The sequence below is a fragment of the Typopeltis vanoorti genome, chromosome 1 (assembly GCF_054136105.1).
Source record: "Typopeltis vanoorti isolate ZY-2024b chromosome 1, IOZ_Tvanoo_1.0, whole genome shotgun sequence".
In the NCBI taxonomy this organism is placed as follows: Eukaryota; Metazoa; Arthropoda; class Arachnida; order Uropygi; family Thelyphonidae; genus Typopeltis; species Typopeltis vanoorti.
In genome coordinates, this window is record NC_143549.1 from 36,319,881 (window position 1) to 36,346,245 (window position 26,365).

Here is a 26,365-nt window from a genome sequence, read left to right on the forward strand (position 1 = left end):
CATATCCTTTTAGATAGCTTCACATCCTTTCTACTTTTCATGTTATTCCCATCCAAGGTTATACACAAACCTCTGGTACATTTTTATTATTATTAAGAGAGAGACCTTCACGGAGTTTGGGACTCATCAAGGGAGTTCACATACTACATGCACCAGCTATCATACATATTCTTGAATTCATTCACACTGCTTGCACTCACAACATCCAATGGCAATCCATTCCAATCATGCACCACCCTCTGAGGAAAAAATCTAGCCCTCACACTCTTTTTGGAGGCCTTCATTCTCAGCTTCCAAGGATGCCCTCTTGTCCTTTCTTCATCCTCTATAAATTGAAAAATTCCATCACTTGAAATCCTGTATGACCATTTAAGAATTTGTAAGTCTCAATCATATCACCCCTCTTTCTCCTGTTTGATAGTGTCTTCAGTCTACAAATTTTCAATCTGTCTTCATAATCAGTATTCCACAATCCTGATTTCATTTTTAACACTCTCCTTTGTACTCTCTTCAATATACCAGAATCACAGCAGAAAATAAGAGACCAGACCTGCGCAAAATAGTCCAAGTGAGATCTTATCAAGGCCTTGTAAAGAGGCAAAATAACATCCTTGTCTTTACATGTGAACGTTCGTTTCAGCGTTGGAATTATCTTTTAAGTTGTATTTGCAATCATTGCTACATTGCGCCTAGACTTCAATTTCCTATCTATTAACACTCCAAGATTCCTAGCTTCATCAGTTTCTTCGAGCCTAATCCCACCAATATAATACGACATTGGATATGTAATCCAATGTACATCCAATATGATGCCAGCTAACTCACCTTTCGTCGAAAGAGACCAGGTAAAGGTTTCTAGTGTCACTGACAGGAATCAAACACAGGGCTTTCTGACCAAATGGCTTAGTCTATACTGACTGAATTACGGAGGCTCACCTTCTCAGTACTGAGGCTTAAATTAAGTAGCTTTGTCAGAGTGGTTGATATGCCATCTAATTACATGGCTTTGTTCATATTGAGGTTCTGCAATATTTTAAGCACCTCCATTTCTTCAGTCTCTATTCTCTTATCAGTCAATGTCACATCTATCATTGCAATGTCACCACCCAGATTGTACAACCCTTCAGAATGCTCACTCAGTAATTCAACTATTGGTTTGCTTCTGTTGCATCCCCATGATCACCACTTTTTAAAATCATCCTTTCATAGTCATTCCTCCTTTTAGTTACCACATAGCGAAAGAACTCTTTAGGATTTATTTTAGCCTCATCAACTAGCTTTCTTCCATAATTAGTTTTATCCTTTTTACCATACAGTTTCTTCTTGCTTGTGCATTGTAATGCTCTTGAGCATGCTGATCCCGATCACCTTTTCTTTATAATCCATCCAAGACCTTGTCTTTGCTTGCAATTCCTGCTTAATGAAGCTATTCATCCATCAGACTCTTACCTGAATTATTTTTCTGATTCTGGATCTGCAATCTGATACTGCTTTTTTCAAACACCTCTTGACCACTTCCCATGCCCCGCTATCTCTCCCCTCCAAATTCTTATACCATGGCACTCCCGAAAGCTGACTCCTCAGCTTATCATAATCATCTGCTTCTTAATAGAAAATTCTCTATGTCTGGCAGTTTCTTACATCTACATGATTACGTTCTCCAAGCGAAGGCAGCATAGCTACATTGGTCAGTGCTAAGTTCTCTGATGCTGTGATCAGATCCAGCACTCAAACCTCATGTTCCCTTTCATTACATGCAGCATTAGGTAATTATCTCTCAGCAGCTGTATAAATTTATTTCCTTCCCTGTCTGTGATCATTCCTACTCCTAAGCTATGTCCCTATAGTTGAAATCCACCATAATAATTACTTGACCTGTGCTCATCATGTGAATGGATATCAACTACCTTCTCCTTTATACCCTCCAGATTATTATTATTATTATGTTGTAAATGTTATAATTCTAATGTTAAATAGTATTATAATAATGTAAATGGTGGAGACTCTCCATCTCCACCATTTACAGTGAACCACATCATCTACACTAATGCCATTCCTCAGAATTAAGAATTAGATAAGTAACAGATCGACATAATAGGGATGACTGGAACAAAAAAAGACCAAAACTGGTAAGCTCTTTCTGAACAATAAATACAAAATGTTATATTTGGGCAATGACAATCAAGGAAAAGAAGGAATAGCCATAGTATTCAACACTAAATATGAGGCTAATCTTCTTGAATGGCAGGCAATTTCAAGTAGAGTGATGTGAGCAAATATCAGAATGGGGAACTGGACAATGAGTCTTATTTGTGTCTGTGGTCCCTCCTAAGGTAGAAGTGGAGGAATTTTTTGAGGCTTTAGAAAAAGCAACTGACACAATGAAAAATGAAAAGCTGGTCCTTGTTGGGGATCTAAAGAGCATAGTAGGAAATTATTGTCAGACATACAAAAATATTTTGGGAAAATTTGGAGAAAAGAGCAAAGCTAATAATCAATGCAAATACTTGTTGGATTTCTGCTCAGGACATGGACTGGTTATTACTAGCACAATGTTCCAACATAAAAATGTGCACAAATCCACATGGAGAGAAGAGGCAAGGAATAAGAAAAGTCTCATTGACTATATTATTGTTGATAGTGATGTTTTCTCTCTGTGCAGGACACTAGAGTGTACAGAGGATTTGAAATTGGAAGTGATCACCATTTAGTCTTAAGCAGGATAAAATTGATATTGAATAGAAGAACATGTAAGAAAGTTTTAAAACGAATAAAAGTTGAGCATGTGAACACTTACAGATGTGAACTGTAGACTAAAATATACAAACATTATTCAAGAAAAAATGAAAGATTTTGAAAACAGGAATCAAACCTTGGAGATTCAGTTGCAAGCTCCGAAGAAAACATTGATTGATTGATTCTGCCAGAGAGACATGTGGTGAGGTTGTCTGCAAGGATAGAAAAATCTTTACTCCATGGTGGACACAGGAAGTTAAAGAGGCAGTGAAGGAAAAGAAGAAATCATATCAAAAGTTCCTGGCAAATAAGTCAGCTTGTGCTGTTAGGGAATACAGAAACAAATGTAAGAATGCTAAACGCTGTGTAAAACTAGCTAAACAAAAGTCATGGGAAGACTTGGGTAAGAACATAGAAAATAAATATCAAGAAGGTGGCAAGATATTCTGCAGGTTGTTGAAGAAGCTTAGGAATGGAGGAAAAAGTGCTGTAAAAGGAGTTAGAGATGATAAAGGTGATATGAAAACTGGAAAAAAAAGATATCCTTGAAGAATGGAGTAATTACTTCAAAAAATTGCTAAATGAAACTTTTATCACTGTTTTTTATCAATGTTTTTTATCACTGTGCAGTGATGACAGCACAGTGATAAAAAAACACTAACCAGGCATGTATTCAGGAATACATATCCATGCTTGAAGTAGAAAAAGCCATCAAAAGTCTGAAATGTGGAAAGGCTGCTGGAGTAGATGATATTATTATTCTTGTTATTATTATTATTTGACACCTCCAGGGAGTCCAAAGACTCATCGAGGGAGAGTGTGGCAACAGCATCGAACGATTGGTCCCCTTCCAACTACTAACCTTTTTGGTCTAATAGTAGACCAGAAATGTTGAAGTATGGAGGTATAAAAGTTTTACAGTGGCTACACTGTATAGTTCCGAGGTCCTGGACAGAAGGACAAATTCCAGATGATTGGAGTAGAGCTCTCATAGTATACATATATAAAAAGGGAAATAAAACCAATTCTGAGAATTACAAAGGTATTTCTCTACTCTGTGTTCCTGGTAAGATTTTTGCCAGTATACTTGAGAAACAGTTGAGAAAGATTGTGGAAGAGAAGCTTGGTGAGGAACAAGCTGGATTCAGGCCAAATAGAGGATGTCAGGATCAGATCTTCTCTTTACGACAAATAGTCGAGAAATCATGGGAATGTAACAAAGATCTGTATTTAAGTTTTGTCGATCTGGAAAAGGCATATGACAAGGTGTCAAGAGAGAGAGAGAGAGAAGCTATTCAATGCACACTATGGAACTCTTATTAAATGATCTCCTTGAATTAGAGGAACAAGAAAGAAACGAATAAGAAAAAGACAAAGATAACGAATATGAAGCTCCAACTCGGTTTTTCACTATAAAAGGCCTGGAAGACCATTTAAACTTCTTGAAAAAGTCCAAGCAATCTTTGACTCACAAGATTCAGAGATTTTGAAGTTCAGACTTTGAACGATTTAGTATTTTCCTATTTAGTAAATATTTAGTAAATAATGCTTCTGCTTGCTATCGAGCTATTTTAAACGAAGAAGCGAAAGTCAATGAAGCAGATGACACTCAAGGCCTTCTTTGAAAAAAAAAAAAGATGCACTGAAGCTTCCTATTATATCTCTTACTATGTTGAAAGCTGCCGATTCACCCAGTGATATAGAAATGAGCTAATTTTTTTTTCAAAGAATCTTTTTTAATTTAAAATTTTTCTTGTTATTTTTTTAAATATGTAAATCTTTGGGCAGTAAAGTCTTTTCTTATCATTTAACTTTCATTTTATATTTTATATATTCCTTCTTATGAATGTAATTCTTGCTTATAGCATTATTTCTAAGGCAATTAAACTCCTGCCTTACGAATTCCCGATTTAAGAATGGTCGCCAGGAACCAATTAATTCATAAAGGCAGGAACTATCTGTATTTGTTAATTTAAATCTTCATAAACTTTGGGCAGTAAAGTCTTTTCTTATCATTTAACATTCATTTTATATTTTATATATTCCTTCTTATGAATGTAATTCTTGCTTATAGCATTATTTTTAAGGCAATTAAACTCCTGCCTTATGAATTCCCGATTTAAGAATGGTCACCAGGAACCAATTAATTCATAAAGGCAGGAACTATCTGTATTTGTTAATTTAAATCTTCATAAACAGAGGAAACATAAAATGTGACTTTTCTGTATTCTTGAATTTTCTTATTGAAATAAGAAGCTATAATGCAATCACAAATAGTGGGATTGTTTTATGAAGATCTTATTTTTGTGAATGTGTGTGTGTTTATTTTTTTTATTTTTATTTTTTTTATCTAGTTAAAATTGAGAATGACATTTCAAAATTCGAGACCCCAACATTTGGTACCTTGGAAAGAAATATTCCTGAACCTCTTCATCAGAATAAGAAGCTACGGTGGGATCACAAAGTAAGTATTATGGTCTTAAAACTTAATATACATGAATCAGTACAAAAAATATTTTTTTGGGGCGAAGAAGTCAAATGATAGTTGAAATAGAACCCTCATTCAGTCACAATGTCATATTTGGCCTCCTCAGTTTTAAAAATATGAGAAATCTTTATTACACATTTGTTGTTTTCATAATTTAATATTAACCCTGTTTTTGGTTAATATTAGATATAGATGAAGAATAGCACACTTAGGTTGTTATAGTTAGTAATCTTGGATACATGCTTCAGTACATGTCATTTTCAGAAAGTGTTTTAAAAAAAAAATGTTCCATCTAATCACTCCTGTATATTAAAGTGGTATTTTTTTTTAACTATAACTCATATGGTGGATAGTTCAAGAATTGGTTCTGCAGTCTTGAATATGCAAGATTATGAAATAAGTAAGTCCATATTGATCAGCAGCCTCTGTAGCAGTTGAAAAAAGAGCAGGACATTGTATCCTTCAGTTGGAAAAGACCTGATTTCAATTCCTGATGTGACAAGAAGAATCTTTATGATCTTTTTCAGTCAAAAGTTAGTCAGTCTTATACAGAGGTAGCAGGTTTTTTTCCTCCCATAAACTCGAGTTTTTCATCCCTCATTCAGGTAAAACAACTATTAGAACACATGTAGTTTACAGACAAAAAATACTGTTGTTGGTGTTCGTAGTTGCCGTTATATGTTGATGGTAATAGTATCATTGTGTGCATTTGAAGAATTATATAGGGGAGATGATGAGTTGCACATGTGTGGTTGTGTAGAGTACCCTCTCATGATGAGTACTTAGAAGTGTCATGTAATAATTACTAAGCCATCAGAAACTGATAAATAAGTTTCTACTGCATATGCACCCACACATCCTGTCTAATGGAATGAACTACATTTTACTGAAATAATTTCATAAGCATTGAGCCAAGATGGATTTGTGCTAATTAGAGAATTTTGTAATATATAGTTTTGTGATTAGCAAGATCCCATTTGCTTTTATTCAATACCTTCATTTCAGCATGATTTGCACCTTTGCATTGTTAGTTTGGCTTTAAGATAAAAAAATTCATCCCTGCTTTTATTTAAAAATCTACATGTAAATTTTAAACTAAAGGAAACATTAATGATTTGTAAAGACGAATGGGCTTCATTGTCATCAAATTTTTACAAAAGTAATATGGCCAATTTTGATATATTTATTAAAAATCAGTAGGAGATATCCCATATTTCCATATATATATATATATACACACACTGTATTTGCTGGCGTATAAGATGCACCTCTTTTTTGTACACATTTTTTAGGAAAAAAACTTTATCACTGAATATTATAATGAATTTACAGTATTTGAAATATAAAGTAATAAGTAGGTCTACTTTCAACAAATACCTAATATGCAATCACACATAGCTTGTATGCAATATTGTAGCAATGCTGACGTTTTACAGCAATAATTTGGCAAAAAATTTAGAGAAAATTTAATTGCAGAAATTTATCACTGTTCAAAACAACTGCGACAACAATTGGAAAGTTTAAATGAACAGGAACACAGATGTGATTGTCGATGACAGCGCATGTGCATCCACTGAACTCTATGTAATTGGAATGCTCTCACACCCTGCAAGGAAGCAAGAAAGAAATCGTGTAAGTCGGAACAGAGACAATTTCCAGAAATGAAAGTAATAAAAAACTAAGTATTGGCGTATAAGATGCACCCTGTTTTTCAGATCTATTTTCAAAGAAAAAAAGTGCGTCTTATACGCCAGCAAATACAGTATGTGTGTGTGTGTGTGTGTGTGTATTAAAGATACCAAGTAATTTTATAACCTTGGTTTTAATCCTTTTTCCCAAGTAAGCAAACAAACAAGTAAGTCAAGTTTGCACCTGAACGTGGTTCAAGACTTAGAGTGGTGGTGCAACACCAAGGCAACTCTTGGTAAAGATGGATTAAGTTCTGATCACTTTCCTTAGCATTTCCCATAAATGTAAAACACATCTCCTAGGAGATGTATGATGTTATACATTATGGATGGGGGTCACTACCCAGACTGGTTTCAACCTTTATTGAGGTCTCATCAATTGAGTAGACAGACCCTGAAATGCCAAGGTTTAAGTAATACAGAGCTTATCAATTTTACCTATGCAAGTTGCCACAAGGTGCTTTGACCTTATTAATTAAGAATCTCCGGATGAGAGAAATATGTGAAAAATTTTTTACCTTGGGTATAACATATGTTAAACATATCAAGTAATTTTATAACCTTCATTTTAATCCTTTTTCCCAAGTAAGCAAACAGACAAGTCAAGTTTACGCCTGAATGTGGTTCAAGTATGGAGGTGGTGCAGCACCAGGGCAACTCGTGGTAAAGATGAATTAAGCTCTGATCACTTTCCTTAGTATACCCAAGTTAAAAAACTTTCTACATACATACATACATACATATATATATATATATATATATATATATATGGGGTGCTTAAGGGTCATAGCTGTATAACTGAGAGGAGACCTCCACATAGCCTTTAAAGGAATGCGGAGAACCGACCAGGGCTTCTGACCTAATGTCCAATCCTCACCTTCTCGTGGTGCACCCTGTTGGGTATCTACTTTGATACTGAACGAACGAGGATGGGCTGGCAATTTGGGATTTAGCCGACCAAATTGTATTCTTATTGGTTAAACCAAAATAAAAAATGATGGTACAACATGACAAAATTTCATGCCGGCTGGGGCGTCGCCCGGTTAAACAAGGCCCCCGTTGTTTTCGCCAGGGAACCAGGGTGAACAGCGAAAAGTCAGCTACTGGAACAAATCTGAAAACAAACCCCAACTCAACATCACCAGAGTTGAAGATCGGTACTATCAACGTAAGAAGCCTGAATGGCAAAGAAATGGAGCTAGCTGAGGAATTAGATAAGTACCAGATCGACATAATAGGGGTGACTGAAACAAAAAAGACCAAAACTGGTGAGATCTTTCTGAGCAATAAATACAAAATGTTATATTCAGGCAATAACAATCAAGGAAAAGAAGGAGCAGCCATAGTATTCAACACAAAATACGAGGCTAATCTTCTTGAATGGCAGTCAGTCTCAAGTAGAGTAATGTGGGCAAATATGAGAATGGGGAACTGGACAATGAGACTTATTTGTGCCTATGGTCCCACAGAAGGTTCTACTAAGGTAGAAGTGGAAGAATTTTTTGAGGGTTTAGAAAAAGCAACTGACACAATGAAAAAGGAAAAGTTGGTCCTTGTTGGGGATCTAAATAGTAGAGTAGGAAATGATTGTGAGACATACAAAAATATTTTGGGAAAATTTGGAGAAAAGAGCAAAGCTAATAATAATGGCAAATATCTGTTGGATTTCTGCTCAGGACATGGACTGGTTATTACTAACACCATGTTCCAACATAAAAATGTGCACAAATTCACATGGAGAGAAGAGGCTAGGAATAAGAAAAGTCTCATTGACTATGTTATTGTTGATAGTGATGTTTTCTCCCTGGTGCAGGACACCAGAGTGTACAGAGGATTTGAAATTGGAAGTGATCACTATTTAGTCTTGAGCAGGATAAAATTGAATTTCATATTGAAAAGAATAACATGTAAGAAAGTTTTAAAGCGAATAAAAGTTGAGCAGCTCTCAGATGTAAACTGTAGACTAAAATACAGAAATATTATTGAAAAGAAAATGAAAGAGTTTGAGAACAGGAATCAAACCTTGGAGATTCAGTGGCAAACTCTGAAGGAAACATTGATTGATTCTGCCAGAGAGGCATGTGGTGAGGTTGTGTGCAAAGATAAAAAAATTAGAACTCCCTGGTGGACACAGGAAGTCAAAGAGGCAGTGAAGGAAAAGAAGAAAGCATATCAAAAGTTCCTGGCAAATAAGTCAGCTTTTACTCTTACAGAATACAGAGACAAATGTAAGAAAGCTAAACAGTGTGTAAAACTAGCTAAACAAAAGTCATGGGAGGACTTTGGCAAGAATATAGAAAATAAATATCAAGAAGGTGGCAAAATATTCTGGAGGTTGTTGAAGAAGCTTAGGAATGGAGGAAAGAGTGCTGTAAAAGGAATTAGAGATGATAAAGGTGAAATGAAAACAGGAGAAAAAGATATCCTTGAAGTATGGAGTAATTACTTTGAAAAACTGCTAAATGAAACAAGCAGTGATGACAGCACAGTGATAAAAAACACTGACCAGGCATGCAGTCAGGAATACATATCCATACTTGAAGTAGAAAAAGCCATCAAAGGCTTGAAATGTGGAAAGGCAGCAGGAGTAGATGATATTCGACCAGAAATGCTGAAGTATGGTGGTATAAGAGTCTTACAGTGGCTGCACTGCATAGTTCAGAAAGCCTGGACAGAGGGACGAATTCCCGATGATTGGAGTAGAGCTCTCATAGTACCCATATATAAAAAGGGAAATAAAACTGAATGTGAGAATTACAGAGGTATTTCCCTACTGAGTGTTCCTGGCAAGATCTATGCAAGTATACTTGAGAAACGGTTGAGAAGAATTGTGGAAGAAAAGCTTGGTGAAGAACAAGCTGGATTCAGGCCAAATAGAGGCTGCCAGGATCAGATCTTCACTTTACGACAAATAGTCGAGAAAGCATGGGAATATAACAAAGATCTGTATTTAAGTTTTGTCGATTTGGAAAAGGCATATGACAAGGTGCCAAGAGAGAAGCTATTCAATACGCTGCAGTTATATGGTGTCAATGGGGCATTATATCAAGCAATACTTAGTCTTTATCTGAGTTGTGAGTCAGCAGTTAGAATTGAAGGAAGTACAGGAAGATGGTTTAATGTTAAATCTGGTGTGAGACAAGGATGTACATTATCCCCTCTGTTATTCATTATCTATATGGATCACATTATGAAGGAATGTGGTATTAAACCTGATATCAAAATTGGAGATGTTAATGTCAGCTCTTTGCTTTATGCGGATGATGTTATACTTCTAAATAAATCCGCTACAAGTCTGCAAGATTCTCTGACTAAATTGAATAGCTGTTGTAATAGATATGGTATGAAGGTCAGCAATAAAAAGACAAAGACAATGAAAATAGGCAGAATCATTGAAAATGTCAACTGTGTTGTGAATGGAGAACCTGTGGAACAAGTAAAACATTTCAGCTACTTAGGCACAATTTTTACTGAAGATGGTAAACTAAATATAGAAATAGACAACAGAATCAGCAAAGCTGGTATCGTGGGAAGTCAATTGAATAAATTCATATGGAATAAGAAAGAAATTAGTCGGAACACTAAATTAGCTGTATACAAGACTGTGTTCAAACCAATTTTAACTTATGGATCTGAGAGCTGGGTCAGAAGTAAAACACTTGACCAAAGACTAGAGACCGCAGATATGAGAGTCCTGAGAAAGATTAGAGGTGTGAACAGATGGCATCAATGGCAATATCATATTAAAAATGAGGATATTAGGAAAGAACTTGACATTGTCAGCATCCAGGAATGTGTTAGCAGAGCTAATCTCAGATGGTATGGTCACTTAAATAGAATGGGATTGGAAAGATTAGCAAAACAAGTGTTCTCTGCCAGGTTGGCAGGAAAACGACCCAGAGGAAGACCAAGATATAGGTGGATTGATACGGTACAAAGTGCCTTAGACGATAGAAATATAAGATCTGATAATGTTGGAGTCTTGACAAGTAACAGACTGATTTGGAGGAAAATTGTAGATAGGAAGTTAGTAATGATGTAATTTTTTCATGTAGTACTGTCATATCCTGTACACCCCTTGAGGGTACATGGCAGGAATTTGATGATGATGATGATGATGATGATATATATATATATATATATATACTAGGGGCTCTGCCCCCTGACGCCTATGGCGTCCAACCCCCCCCCCCCCCCTTGTTCTGGACTGGTGAGCCGGTTCTCCTTGAATTTTGAAGACTCGACACTCAGAGTAGCCCCTGAGTGTCGAGTCCTCAAAAGGGGGGATCTGACACCTACGGTGCCAGAGGGACGAATTCCCGATGATTGGAGTAGAGCTCTAATAGTGCCCACATATAAAAAGGGAAATAAAACTGAATGTGAGCATTACAGAGGTATTTCCCTACTGAGTGTTCCTGGCAAGATCTATGCAAGTATGCTTGAGAAATGGTTGAGAAGAATTGTGGAAGAAACGCTTGGTGAAGTACAAGATGGATTCAAGCCAAATAGAGGCTGTCAGGATCAGATCTTCACTTTACGACAAATAGTTGAGAAAGCATGGGAATATAACAAAGATCTGTATTTAAGTTTTGTCGATCTGGAAAAGGCATATGACAAGGTGCCAAGAGAGAAGCTATTCAATACGCTACAGTTATTTGGTGTCAATGGAGCATTACATCGAGCAATACTTAGTCTGTATTTGAGTTGTAAGTCAGCAGTTAGAATTGAAGGATGTACAGGAAGATGGTTTAATGTTAAATCTGGTGTGAGACAAGAATGTACATTATCCCCTCTGTTATTCATTATCTACATGGATCACATTATGAAGGAAAGTAGTATTAAACATGATATCAAAATTGGAGATGTTAATGTCAGCTCTTTGCTTTATGCAGACGATGTTATACTTCTAAATAAATCCACCACAAGTTTGCAAGATTCCCTGACTAAATTGAATAACTGTTGTAATAGATATGGTATGAAGGTCAGCATTAAAAAGACAAAGACAATGAAAATAGGTAGAATTTTTGAAAATATCAACTGTGTTGTGAACGGGGAACCTGTGGAACAAGTAAAACATTTCAGCTACTTAGGCACGATTTTTAGTGAAGATGGTAAATTAAATATGGAAATAGACAACAGAATCAACAAAGCTGGTATCGTAGGAAGTCAATTGAATAAATTCATATGGAATAAGAGAGAAATTAGTCGGAACACTAAATTAGCTGTATACAAGACAGTGTTCAAACCAGTTTTAACTTATGGATCTGAGAGCTGGGTCAGAAGTAGAACACTTGACCAAAGACTAGAGACCGCAGATACGAGAGTCCTGAGAAAGATTAGAGGCGTGAACAGATGGCATCAATGGCATTATCAGATTAAAAATGAGGATATTAGAATAGAACGTGACGTTGTCGGCATCCAGGAATGCATTAGCAGAGCTAATCTCAGGTTGTACAGTCACTTAAACAGAATGGGCGAGGAAAGATTATCAAAACAAGTGTTCTCTGCCAGGTTGGCAGGAAAACAACCATGAGGAAGACCAAGATATAGGTGGATTGATATGGTACAATGTGCCTTATACGATAGAAATATAAGATCTGATAATGATAATATTGGAGTCTTGACAAGTAATAGGCTGATTTGGAGGAAAATTGTAGATAGGAAGTTAGTAATGGTGTAAATTTTTCATGTAGTACTATCATATCCTGTACACCCCTTGAGGGTACATGTCAGGAATTTGATGATGATGAGTATTGAAATTAACAATTTCTTATAGTATGGTGACAAGAAATTTTGTCAACTACTTGGCTAGTTTGCAGGTGTCCTCAGACTATCTGAATATGAAAAAATATAACATGCTATAGAAGTGCAAGTGAATGAATGTTTAAAACATATATGCATACACATTTAAATGAACATTGTGTTTTTTTGGGCAGTTTTGGAATGTTAACCAACTATAATGGTGTCCCATCCCATTATTCATAGTGACTAGTCCTGTACAGATATAATACGTTTAGAAATTTGTAATATTCAGTAATTTTTATGCCTTTAACTAATATGTTGATAAGCCACCTTTACAAGATAATGAATAAGAATGGAGATAATATGCATCCTTGTCTTACACCTTTTTCCCATGAAACCATCTTCATGTATTTCCCTTAATTCTGACTGCTTTCTTATAGCTTAATTATAGATTATGTATTGCTCTGTATAATACAATTGATATTATATTCCTAAATACAAGTCTGCAGGATTTCCTTACTAAATTGAATAACTGCTATAATAAATTTGCTGTGAAAATCAGTAATAAAAAAACAAAGGGAATGAAAATAGACAGAAACATCAAAAACATGAACTGCATTCTGAATGGAGAATCTACAAAAGAAGATGGCCAGTTAAATATGGAAATCAACAACAGAATTAGGAAAGCTGATATGGTAGGAAGTCAACTGAATAAATTTATAATTCGACCACAGATGCGAGATCCCTCAACTCTTCTTCACATGGCAGAAGAAGGCTAATCTATTCCGATAATATGGTAATTAATTTGTTTCATGGGACCTGTTTATTATGTGTTTATTATTACATGCCAGAAAATTAGCTTTTCTTTTATGAACATTCTAGGAATGATCATAAAGCCTAACATGTAGAAGGGAGAAGAAGAGAACAGTTGGAAAATTTTAAGTATAAAACACGGGATTTCACATGTTGGTGACAAATTTATTATTACGTCAGAAAATTAGCTTTTCTTTTATGAACATTCTAGTTTTTAAAGTGGTGTGCTCGGTTAGCCTAGTGGCTATATGCTTCACAACCATATGCCTGGGAAAGGAGCGTCCTGGGTTCAATTCCCATTGCCGAAGTGAGGAGCTTAAAGATCTTTCTCAGACATAGCCAGTCAGGCATGGACAGCACGGTTTTTCTCCCCAGTTTATCTGAAGTTTTTCTTCCTGTAAGCAGGCAAACCCGCCCTGTGAACACACTCAGCTAGCCATAGAATATACCGGTAGGCATAGGGTTAGTCACCTTATCCTCGGGACAGGTACGACTTAGAAGAACTTAAGTTAGCTCTGTAACAGGCTAGTAGGCCTAACATGTAGAAGGGAGAAGAAGAAGAGAACAGTTTGAAAATTTAAGTATAAAGCACGTGATTTTGCGTGTTGGTGATGAATTCATACGTCACTTTATTCCTTTTTCCTCTTCAACATGAATTGAGTCTTTTTGGCACTATGCCAGCTAAGATTCTCTCTACTGTGGCAAACTATATATATATATATATATATATATAGAATAAGAGTGAAATTAGTCAAACACTACACTAGATCCCTAGAAGATAGAAAATTCAAACTAATTTTTACTTGTGGATCTGAGAGCTGGGTTAGAAATAAAACACTTGATGAAAGATGAACCCACTGACATGAGAGTCCTGAGAAAGATTAGGGGAGTCAACAGATGACATCAGTTGCACTCTCATATTAAAAATTTAGGATATTAGGAAAGATAGCTCTGCTAATGCATTCCTGAAAGCTAAGATTGTGAGCATTCAGGAATGTGTTAGGAGAACTAATCTCAGGTGATATGATCAGAATGGGGTAGGAAATGTTAGCAAAACAAACATTCTTTGCCAAGATGGCAGAGAAAAGACCAGGATCTAGGTAAATTGACACAGTAAAAAGTGCCTTAGAAGATAGAAATATTAACATCTAATAACAGATAAAAGACTAATTTGGAGGAAGAGTGTTGATAGGAAATTAGTAATGATGTAACTTTTCATGTAGTATTATCATAATATCTTGTACTCCCCTTGAGGGTATGTCAGAATTCAGTGACGATGGTGGTGATGATCTATAATTAATTCTTAACCCACTGCTATATACTTGTTCTTATTGCAGATAAGATTCACTGCCCTGTCATTGTGGTATTAATTAGTTTATTGCAGAGCCAAGTTACTTCACCATGATAGGCAGCCTTTGAGCCTAGTATGCAAGAATAAAATTATGTGAGATGCACTTATATATATCAATCCCATGCACATGAAACTTCTCAAGACCTACAACACAACAGTGTAGTATGTGTGGAGTGGGCAGATGCGTAGAGAAAAGAAAAATCTGTTAATGTGTTTCTTGAAGAGATGGTGTTTGTGTTAGAGAAAATATTCTGAAGATGGTTCCATTCAAAAGAGGTATGTGAAATGAAGAAGAGAATGTGAAGGTTTAGTGAGTCTGGAGACGAATGGTATGTAGATGTTGACCAGCATTTTCCTGCATTGTTTTTGCATTTGGAGAGGAAGTAAACATATAATAGCAGCCAGTTCAGTGGAGGGTAGTATGCATGGAATTGCTATGGCAAAGCGATTGGAGATAGATTCAATTGCTTTGTCACCCCAAATACGACAACAGTATTCTAAGGATGGACAGATTTATGATTTTAGAGTGTTGGAAGTTGAGAAGAAGAGAAGTAATGTTTAAAATAAAAAAAGAATATCAAGTGTTTTGGAGGGTGAAAAGGCTACGAACAAGATGTGATTATCCCAGAATAGGTTAGATGTGTAATCAGCGTATGAAGAGAAAATTATCTTGAGTAGTGAATAATATTAGATTGCTGTCTTATTCCTGGTACTTTGTTTCAGGAATAAGACGGCATTGTGTTTTAGTAGCATAAATTTACTAAATTATCTTTCGTATCAGATTAATGCAGAAAACATGTTTCATAGAGTTGAAGAAGACTGGAGCAGAACAAGAAGCCATTATTAGAAATTGTTTAAGGATAGCATGAACAGTGGATTAGTTTTTAATTGTTAGGAGCATGACATTTGGAAAGAATTGTTTGTAAGAGGATAGTATAGAAATAGAAAACAAGTTGAAGACCCAGCACCATCATCATTGTATCTGGTGGTAAGGACCTTTCACAATGAGTCTTTGATTTACTTGGCCTAATGATGATAATAAAAAGGCAAACTTTGCAAAAATATAGAATTAAAATGTCAGTAACGTGAAACGTTTTATTCCTATATGATATTTGTTCAAAGTTTTCATAACAGGATGGCACTGTTGAACTTAACTGGTCTGTAAAAGGATCTCAATACAGAGCTTACAGAATTAATTTAAAGTGACTGTTTATGAAACAATGGTTTGCTTTCGTAACATTACTGTTATTGCATAATTATTCTTGTTTGTTTGCCTTTTATTATCCTATTATTGGTTAAATTTACAGGATGTCCTGTAGAATACTTGAAAGCATTATTAATCTGAAACATGAATTGTGTCTGTATACTATTAAAAACTATAAAATTAAAAACTTTTTTTTTTTTAATACAATGCCTAAGAAATATATACGTGGGTGGTCTGAAAAGTTCTCTGCCTCAACCATAGATGGCAACACTATCAGCAAGATTTTTTTTTTTCTAAGTTGGTACATCTGTCATAAGCATCCATGTGAAATTGCAAATCATTCTATCAAGTAGTTGAAACGTACCTTTGTTGTTCACACTTAAGATTTTTGACTGTCCTAGGATGAAATTCCAGCAGTTAATGCTAAGATTTATGTTTAAGTGTTCATTCTAGAGTCTATTCTAAAGTCGCAATTTAAGACAATTTATGATTGTAACCTCATTTGGTGAATACAAAGAGATGTGTTGTTAACATTTTCTATTCAACATACCAGCAAAATCTAATAGCTGTATTGTCATAGTAATTAATATGGTAGGAGGCATGGCTTTCTAAGGAGGGAAGAGGTAGCTCAGTCTAATGTTTAAACTGAATTTTGTGAGTTGCAGAAAGCCAGGAGCTCATAATATAGTTCTTTTTGTGAGCAGTCAAAGTCAACTATCAAGCTATTTCTCTTAGCTCCTGATCAAAAGTAAAAGAGATAAATAACAGCTAACTTTTTACTATTTGGATATCAACCAATTAATTAGTGATCATCAATACAGATACTGTTCTCTTACTCTTCAGCAGAGCTCATAGTTGGCTTTACCTGCCTTTGGATACAGTGGTATCCTTTCAGCCATTTTATTTGAATCACAGTTTCCTCTTAGTTTGTTTATTGTATGTCATCATGGATGATCTCATCAGATTTCTCTGTAGGGTATCTCAGGACTGTTTTCACATATTCTTCTTTTTATACAGCAGAACCTCTCACTAACTTCAAATCCAGCCCATAGTTTTATTACTCTGTCTTCATTCAAGAAAGAAAGGTTTATTGAATGAAGAAATTTTTTTCTTCACCATTCTGATTTCCTCACCATTCTCAAGTGGAGTGAGGAAAATCTAGTGAATTTCTGCCACAATCTTGCCTTATTTTCCAGAAGAAAGGACTTACTTCATTCTTCCTTAGTTTTGATAATATTTAGGTTTTCAATTAAGATCTGTTTCCTCTTCTGAGATTGATTCATATCTGAAAGATCCTTGAAAAAGCATATTGTGCACATTACCTCTTTAGCCTACAAAATACTTCTCCTCATTCTTTCAAAATGTTGTTTCTTACCTATACAAATTGTAATGCTCTAAATTGTAAATCTCTCTACCTTAGAAATACTGTTCTCACACTAGGGATGATGTACCAAAAACCTCTTCAAGGTTTTTGGTACATATATCCACTGCTATCTAGAAAAGGATATTCCTCTTAAATGAACTGCTCACCAACTGTCCAGTTACTTTTCTCAGAAATTTCATCATTTCAAGAAACATATTAAGATTCCTTCTTTTTCCCTAGTATTTTTCCACACATGCTGCTACTGTGGGTTAGTTTTGTGACATCTTATGATCAACCAAAAACTTAAGGTTCATATAGAGCCAGGAGAACAGTTCCTGTTATGTGCATAATGTTTCAGGAAATGTAGAATTATCTTTTGTCTCTTCTGCATTTTACAATATTTGGATACCTGCTTGCTTCTATTTATTTATTATTTTTAAAAATTTTTGGGCATTGTAGAGTCACAACGTTTTCTACACAGAATTAGTAAGACTTATGAACATCCATGCATATGGGGGGGGGGGGTCCAATCCTCATCCTATTAGTTGGAGAGTGGATGTTATCATGTGGCCAACCAAGCCAGCACTTGCTTATTTAGTAAATGTTTCATTATATAATTGAAATTTTACCATTATCCTCACTTCTTATTCTTAGCAGAATATTGTTTTATGATATTAATTGCTTGTGTATTGTATACAGAAACCAGAGTATATTCAGCCATCTTTTATTTATTTTTATTTGGTTTTCAATTTTATTAGGTGAATTTAATTGGAGAAAAAGTAATCAATCCTATGATTCACTGTTGTTCAAAATGTATACTTCCAATTTTAAACTATGGCAGAATGGTAAGAATTGTAAATTTTTCTTCATGATTTTTATGATTTTATCTGTGATTCTTATGGTATAAATTAGTGTTTCCCAAAGAGTCTTTACAGCATATGACTTTTTTTTATTTTATTTACATTTTTATTATATTTTTGTCACCATGTTGTTGCAGATAAGTGCATGTCTATTCTGTAACTACTTACAAAAAAAAAAAAAATTAAAAAATCTAAAGGAAGTTTTAGACAAAATATGTCTGCTGATATGCATCAACCAACTTCTGTTAAGGCAGTATCCAGTTGATTACACAATTGTGTTTCAGCCTCATAGTTTGAACCACATAATCAGAATACCCCACTAAAGATTGGAAACGTTTGCATCTTAAATTGTAACTCTCCTCAACAGATTTCTTCTTGGCTTGTGTGTGCATCTGCACAGGTCCATGTGCAAATAATACTCGTACGTTTTTTAACAGTTGTGATGTTAATTATTAACAAATCTTGAAGCATAATTTCATCATCATCATCATCATCAAATTCCTGCCATGTACCCTCAAGGGGTGTACAGGATATGACAGTACTACATGAAAAAATTACATCATTACTAACTTCCTATCTACAATTTTCCTCCAAATCAGTCTGTTACTTGTCAAGACGCCAACATTATCAGATCTTATATTTCTATCGTCTAAGGCACTTTGTACCGTATCAATCCACCTATATCTTGGTCTTCCTCTGGGTCGTTTTCCTGCCAACCTGGCAGAGAACACTTGTTTTGCTAATCTTTCCTCTCCCATTCTATTTAAGTGACCATACCATCTGAGATTAGCTCTGCTAACGCATTCCTGGATGCTGACAATGTCAAGTTCTTTCCTAATATCCTCATTTTTAATATGATATTGCCATTGATGCCATCTGTTCACGCCTCTAATCTTTCTCAGGACTCTCATATCTGCGGTCTCTAGTCTTTGGTCAAGTGTTTTACTTCTGACCCAGCTCTCAGATCCATAAGTTAAAATTGGTTTGAACACAGTCTTGTATACAGCTAATTTAGTGTTCCGACTAATTTCTTTCTTATTCCATATGAATTTATTCAATTGACTTCCCACGATACCAGCTTTGCTGATTCTGTTGTCTATTTCTATATTTAGTTTACCATCTTCAGTAAAAATTGTGCCTAAGTAGCTGAAATGTTTTACTTGTTCCACAGGTTCTCCATTCACAACACAGTTGACATTTTCAATGATTCTGCCTATTTTCATTGTCTTTGTCTTTTTATTGCTGACCTTCATACCATATCTATTACAACAGCTATTCAATTTAGTCAGAGAATCTTGCAGACTTGTAGCGGATTTATTTAGAAGTATAACATCATCCGCATAAAGCAAAGAGCTGACATTAACATCTCCAATTTTGATATCAGGTTTAATACCACATTCCTTCATAATGTGATCCATATAGATAATGAATAACAGAGGGGATAATGTACATCCTTGTCTCACACCAGATTTAACATTAAACCATCTTCCTGTACTTCCTTCAATTCTAACTGCTGACTCACAACTCAAATAAAGACTAAGTATTGCTTGATATAATGCCCCATTGACACCATATAACTGCAGCGTATTGAATAGATTCTCTCTTGGCACCTTGTCATATGCCTTTTCCAAATCGACAAAACTTAAATACAGATCTTTGTTATATTCCCATGCTTTCTCGACTATTTGTCGTAAAGTGAAGATCTGATCCTGACAGCCTCTATTTGGTCTGAATCCAGCTTGTTCTTCACCAAGCTTTTCTTCCACAATTCTTCTCAACCGTTTCTCAAGTATACTTGCATAGATCTTGCCAGGAACACTCAGTAGGGAAATACCTCTGTAATTCTCACATTCAGTTTTATTTCCCTTTTTATATATGGGTACTATGAGAGCTCTACTCCAATCATCGGGAATTCGTCCCTCTGTCCAGGCTTTCTGAACTATGCAGTGCAACCACTGTAAGACTCTTATACCACCATACTTCAGCATTTCTGGTCGAATATCATCTACTCCTGCTGCCTTTCCACATTTCAAGCCTTTGATGGCTTTTTCTACTTCAAGTATAGATATGTATTCCTGACTGCATGCCTGGTCAGTGTTTTTTATCACTGTGCTGTCATCACTGCTTGTTTCATTTAGCAGTTTTTCAAAGTAATTACTCCATACTTCAAGGATATCTTTTTCTCCTGTTTTCATGTCACCTTTATCATCTCTAATTCCTTTTACAGCACTCTTTCCTCCATTCCTAATCTTCTTCAACAACCTCCAGAATATTTTGCCACCTTCTTGATATTTATTTTCTATATTCTTGCCAAAGTCCTCCCATGACTTTTGTTTAGCTAGTTTTACACACTGTTTAGCTTTCTTACATTTGTCTCTGTATTCTGTAAGAGTAAAAGCTGACTTATTTGCCAGGAACTTTTGATATGCTTTCTTCTTTTCCTTCACTGCCTCTTTAACTTCCTGTGTCCACCAGGGAGTTCTGATTTTTTTATCTTTGCACACAACCTCACCACATGCCTCTCTGGCAGAATCAATCAATGTTTCCTTCAGAGTTTGCCACTGAATCTCCAAGGTTTGATTCCTGTTCTCAAACTCTTTCATTTTCTTTTCAATAATATTTCTGTATTTTAGTCTACAGTTTACATCTGAGAGCTGCTCAACTTTTATTCGCTTTAAAACTTTCTTACATGTTATTCTTTTCAATATGAAATTCAATTTTATCCTGCTCAAGACTAAATAGTGATCACTTCCAATTTCAAATCCTCTGTACACTCTGGTGTCCTGCACCAGGGAGAAAACATCACTATCAACAATAACATAGTCAATGAGACTTTTCTTATTCCTAGCCTCTTCTCTCCATGTGAATTTGTGCACATTTTTATGTTGGAACATGGTGTTAGTAATAACCAGTCCATGTCCTGAGCAGAAATCCAACAGATATTTGCCATTATTATTAGCTTTGCTCTTTTCTCCAAATTTTCCCAAAATATTTTTGTATGTCTCACAATCATTTCCTACTCTACTATTTAGATCCCCAACAAGGACCAACTTTTCCTTTTTCATTGTGTCAGTTGCTTTTTCTAAAGCGTCAAAAAATTCCTCCACTTCTACCTTAGTAGAACCTTCTGTGGGACCATAGGCACAAATAAGTCTCATTGTCCAGTTCCCCATTCTCATATTTGCCCACATTACTCTACTTGAGACTGACTGCCATTCAAGAAGATTAGCCTCGTATTTTGTGTTGAATACTATGGCTACTCCTTCTTTTCCTTGATTGTTATTGCCTGAATATAACATTTTGTATTTATTGCTCAGAAAGATCTCACCAGTTTTGGTCTTTTTTGTTTCAGTCACCCCTATTATGTCGATCTGGTACTTATCTAATTCCTCAGCTAGCTCCATTTCTTTGCCATTCAGGCTTCTTACGTTGATAGTACCGATCTTTAACTCTGGTGATGTTGAGTTGGGGTTTGTTTTCAGATTTGTTCCAGTAGCTGACTTTTCGCTTTTCGCCCTGGTTCCCTGGCGAAAACAACGGGGGCCTTGTTTAACCGGGCGAAGCCCCAGCCGGCATGAAATTTTGTCATGTTGTACCATCATTTTTTATTTTGGTTTAACCAATAAGAATACAATTTGGTCGGCTAAATCCCAAATTGCCAGCCCATCCTCGTTCGTTCAGTATCAAAGTAGATACCCAACAGGGTGCACCACGAGAAGGTGAGGATTGGACATTAGGTCAGAAGCCCTGGTCGGTTCTCCGCATTCCTTTAAAGGCTATGTGGAGGTCTCCTCTCAGTTATACAGCTTTGACCCTTAAGCACTTAAGCATAATTTAATAATAATTAAAAATGTTTGATTAATATCTCATTTATATTTCTTAAACCATTTAATGCAGATCACTGGTTAAAAATTTGATGTTTGAAAAGCACAATATAAAATAGTGAAGGAAATGAAAATGATTGTGGTAACTTTGAGAAAGAACACATCGATGCATTAGGATCAAATATTTGTGATGAAAGTAGTGAATGCGAGCTCTTATAACTAAAAATAAATATATTTTATAATTATTTATGTTTGAATGAAATATCACCAATTCTCCTAAATTGTATTTGTCTGAATGGGGAAATATCACCCTTATAAAATTTTAAAAGGGGTGCTGATAATCAATTAGTTTGCTTTACTGACATGCCCTAATGTCTTCTGTGCTATAAAAATTCAAAATTCCCTCACATTCTGCTTTCTTTCTCTCCAAAAAATAACTGCTTATGTTGCTAACCCGTTGGAATAAATTGTTAATAACATATGTCACATACCTAACTTGAAATGGTTGTTCCATTGATCACTCTGTTGGTTTGGCTTGTCATCACATGTGCAGAATGAATTTTGCTGTTGTATACCAGTTATCAAGGTAATGTTACTTATGCCGTGACGCTATACAGCTGCTAATAATTGCATAGTGAAATTAAAATCCCTTTCTTGTGCAGTTTTCATTTTCATGGTGCTACATGGTCCTCTCAACTTAGTCACAAACAGCTTGTTTTATCTCTTATAAATTCAAGGCTTATTCTGTCTATGAACACGATATGCTCGTAGGTACTCATGGTCACAGTATGCAAACTGCTTGAATCAATGGCAATAGCTGGATAAATAAATATGAGATTTTTTGGGAATCACTTCCCAAAACTTGGAAATAGGCATATTCAGAGCTCATATTTCGATGGCAAAGTAGTGTTTTGCAATCCACTGAGTGGTAGTCAGATTTGAATCAACTTGTTTCGAGTACCTTTTACTTTTTTGGGTCCAGCAGCTCTGATTGGTCATTCACATGGGATGTTGAGCCCATAGTTATCAAATTCCAAATATTTGTATAATTTTTATGTTCTTTAATCCTGATCAAAGCAAAATGTCCAAAAAATAATACAATAAAGGAGTAAGCATGAACCATTACATAACTAAAAAATGTAGGAAACTGCACACAGAAGTGAAAAACAGAAAACACATGGAACATGTAAGCTGGCATGGGCCAGCTTCCATGTTCAAAGAGGAAGCTAGCCACCACAACACACTTATTCTGAAATCTTATATAGAAAAAGTGACAATTAAGAAAATATAGCAACTCAAACTTTGTGGAGCATAAGTCATACCACCTCCATCCAGTCTTACTTCTGAAACAGTTCCAAAAATTATCTTATTTGATGAGAGCATACTTGTCAAGAAAATTATGGCAAGGATCTCACCTAAAGATAAACTACCAGACACTTCTCCATAGAAAAAATACTTCTGCATCCACCAAAAGTAAACTAAACTCACCAAATGATCCTGACGCATCAGATGAAATATTAAATTTTTTTCCATAAGAAGAGATAGACACTGGCTGTCTGTACTTCTCTAAATCAATAGATAAATATAAGCTTGAGAAAAAGTAAGCTCTCAACATCTTGGAAATCGGACAGGCCTACAAAGCCAAAAACAATAGGAATATTTCTGTAGTGAAATTGTTATGGGTTTTGCCATACTAGTGATGATATCAAGGTTCTGTTGCAGAAATACTTTGTTTTTTTCTGCAGAAAACCCAGTTAAAATCCAATCTTAAGGCATTTCATAGTATTTCTTAGGATGGCACCAGAGATGACCTGGTTTATGGGGGAGCTATACTAGTGGGCAATCATACTCCTTTACAAAATGATCCTTTAAAACTGAAAAAACTGAAAAAACTCCTTCACAAAATGATCAGCTTAATACTGCTCTGAAGCAGTAGCAATATGCATATCTGTGGGATTTCTTATTATGGTATATTCCATTTATTTGTTACTTTTCTAGGGGTTTATTGTATATATAAATATATATGGGGTGCTTAAGGGTCAAAGCTATATAACTGACAGAAGACCTCCACATCGCCTTTAAAGGAATGCAGAGAACCAACCAACACTTCTGACCTAATGTCCAATCCTCACCTTCTCGTGGTGCACCCTGTTGGGTATCTATCTGAATACTGAACCAATGAGGATGGACTGGTAATTTGGGATTTTGCCGACCAAATTGTAATCTTATTGGCTTAAACCAAAATACAAAATATTGATACAACATGACAAAATTTCATGCTGGCTGGGGCGTCGCCCGGTTAAACAAGGCACCCGTTGTTTTCGCTAGGGAACCACGGTGAACAGTGAAAAGTGAGCTACTGGAACAAATCCTAAAACACAATATTATCCCCAACTCAATCCCCAACTCAATATCACCAGAATTGAAGATCGGTACTATCAACATAAGAAGCCTGAATGGCAAAAAAAATAGAGCTAGCTGAGGAATTAGATAAGTACCAGATCGACATAATAGGGGGCGACTGAAACAAAAAAGACCAAAACTGGTGAACTCTTTCTGAGCAATAAATACAAAATGTTATATTCAGGCAATGACAATCAAGGAAAAGAAGTAATAGTAGCCATAGTATTCAACACTAAATATGAGGCTAATATTCTTGAATGGCAGGCAATTTCAAGTAGAGTGATGTGGGCAAATATGAGAATGGGGAACTGGACAATGAGACTTATTTATGCCTTATTTGTCCCACAGAAGGTTCTATTAAGGTAGAAGGGGAGGAATTTTTTAATGCTTTAGAGAAAGCAACTGACACAATGAAAAATGAAAAGCTGGTCCTTGTTGGGGATCTAAATAGCAGAGTAGGAAATGATTGTCAGACATACAAAAATATTTTGGGAAAATTTGGAGAAAAGAGCGAAGCTGATAATAATTGCAAATACCTGTTGGATTTCTGCTCAGGACATGCACTGGTTATTACTAACACCATGTTCCAACATAAAAATGTGCACAAATTCACATGGAGAGAAGAGGCAAAGAATAAGAAAAGTCTCGTTGACGTTGATAGTGATGTTTTCTCCCTGGCGCAGGACACCAGAGTGTACAGAGGATTTGAAATTGGAAGTGATCACCATTTAGTCTTAAGCAGGATAAAATTGATATTGAATAGAAGAACATGTAAGAAAGTTTTAAAACGAATAAAAGTTGAGCATGTGAACATTTACAGATGTGAACTAAAATATACAAACATTATTCAAGAAAAAATGAAAGAGTTTGAGAACAGCAATCAAACCTTGGAGATTCAGTTGCAAGCTCCGAAGAAAACATTGATTGATTCTGCCAGAGAGACATGTGGTGAGGTTGTCTGCAAGGATAGAAAAATCTTTACTCCATGGTGGACACAGGATAATGTACATTATCCCCTCTGTTATTCATTATCTATATGGATCACATTATGAAAGAAAGTGGTATTAAACATGATATCAGAACTGGAGATGTTAATGTCAACTCTTTGCTTTATGCAGATGATGTTATACTTCTAAATAAATCCGCTACAAGTCTGCAAGATTCTCTGACTAAATTGAATAACTGTTGTAATAGATATGGTATGAAGGTGAGCAATAAAAAGACAAAGACATTGAAAATAGGCAGAATTGTTGAAAATGTCAACTGCATTGTGAACGGAGAACCTGTGGAACAAGTAAAACATTTCAGCTGCTTAGGCACGATTTTTAGTGAAGATGGTAAATTAAATATGGAAATAGACAACAGAATCAACAAAGCTGGTATGGTAGGAAGTCAGTTGAATAAATTCCTATGGAATAAGAGAGAAATTAGTCGGAATATTAAATTAGCTGTATACAAGACAGTGTTCAAACCAGTTTTAACTTACGGATCTGAGAGCTGCTTCAGAAGTAAAACACTTGACCAAAGGTTAGAGACTGCAGATATGAGATTCCTGAGATAGATTAGAGGCGTGAAGAGATGGCATCAATGGCAATATCATATTGAAAAGGAGGATATTAGGAACATGACATTGTCAGCATTCAGGGATGCATTAGCAGAACTAATCTCAGGTGGTGTGGTTACTTAAACAGAATGGGTGAGGAAAGATTAGCAAAGCAAGTGTTCTCTGCCAGGTTGGCAGAAAATGACCCAGAGGAAGATTAAGATATAGGTGGATTGATACTGTACTGTTGGATTCTGAATGAAGAGAAATTCAAGTTATTGGTATTTCTTTCAGAATCCAACATGATCTTCCATAACATAAGCAAGACTTGTAAATATTGTTTGTCTGTA

The 26,365-nt window shown here is 35.5% G+C and overlaps 1 protein-coding gene across 1 annotated transcript in view; it reads left to right on the forward strand.

The window, feature by feature from the left end:
* Positions 1 to 26,365, forward strand: part of LOC150109890 (uncharacterized) — a 117,996-nt gene that overhangs the window by 57,671 nt on the left and 33,960 nt on the right. Inside the window, exons 5-6 of the mRNA XM_090415696.1 lie at positions 5,091 to 5,200; positions 18,144 to 18,230. Of these exons, the coding sequence (XP_090271822.1) occupies positions 5,091 to 5,200; positions 18,144 to 18,230 (197 nt within the window). The remainder of the gene's footprint in view (positions 1 to 5,090; positions 5,201 to 18,143; positions 18,231 to 26,365) is intronic.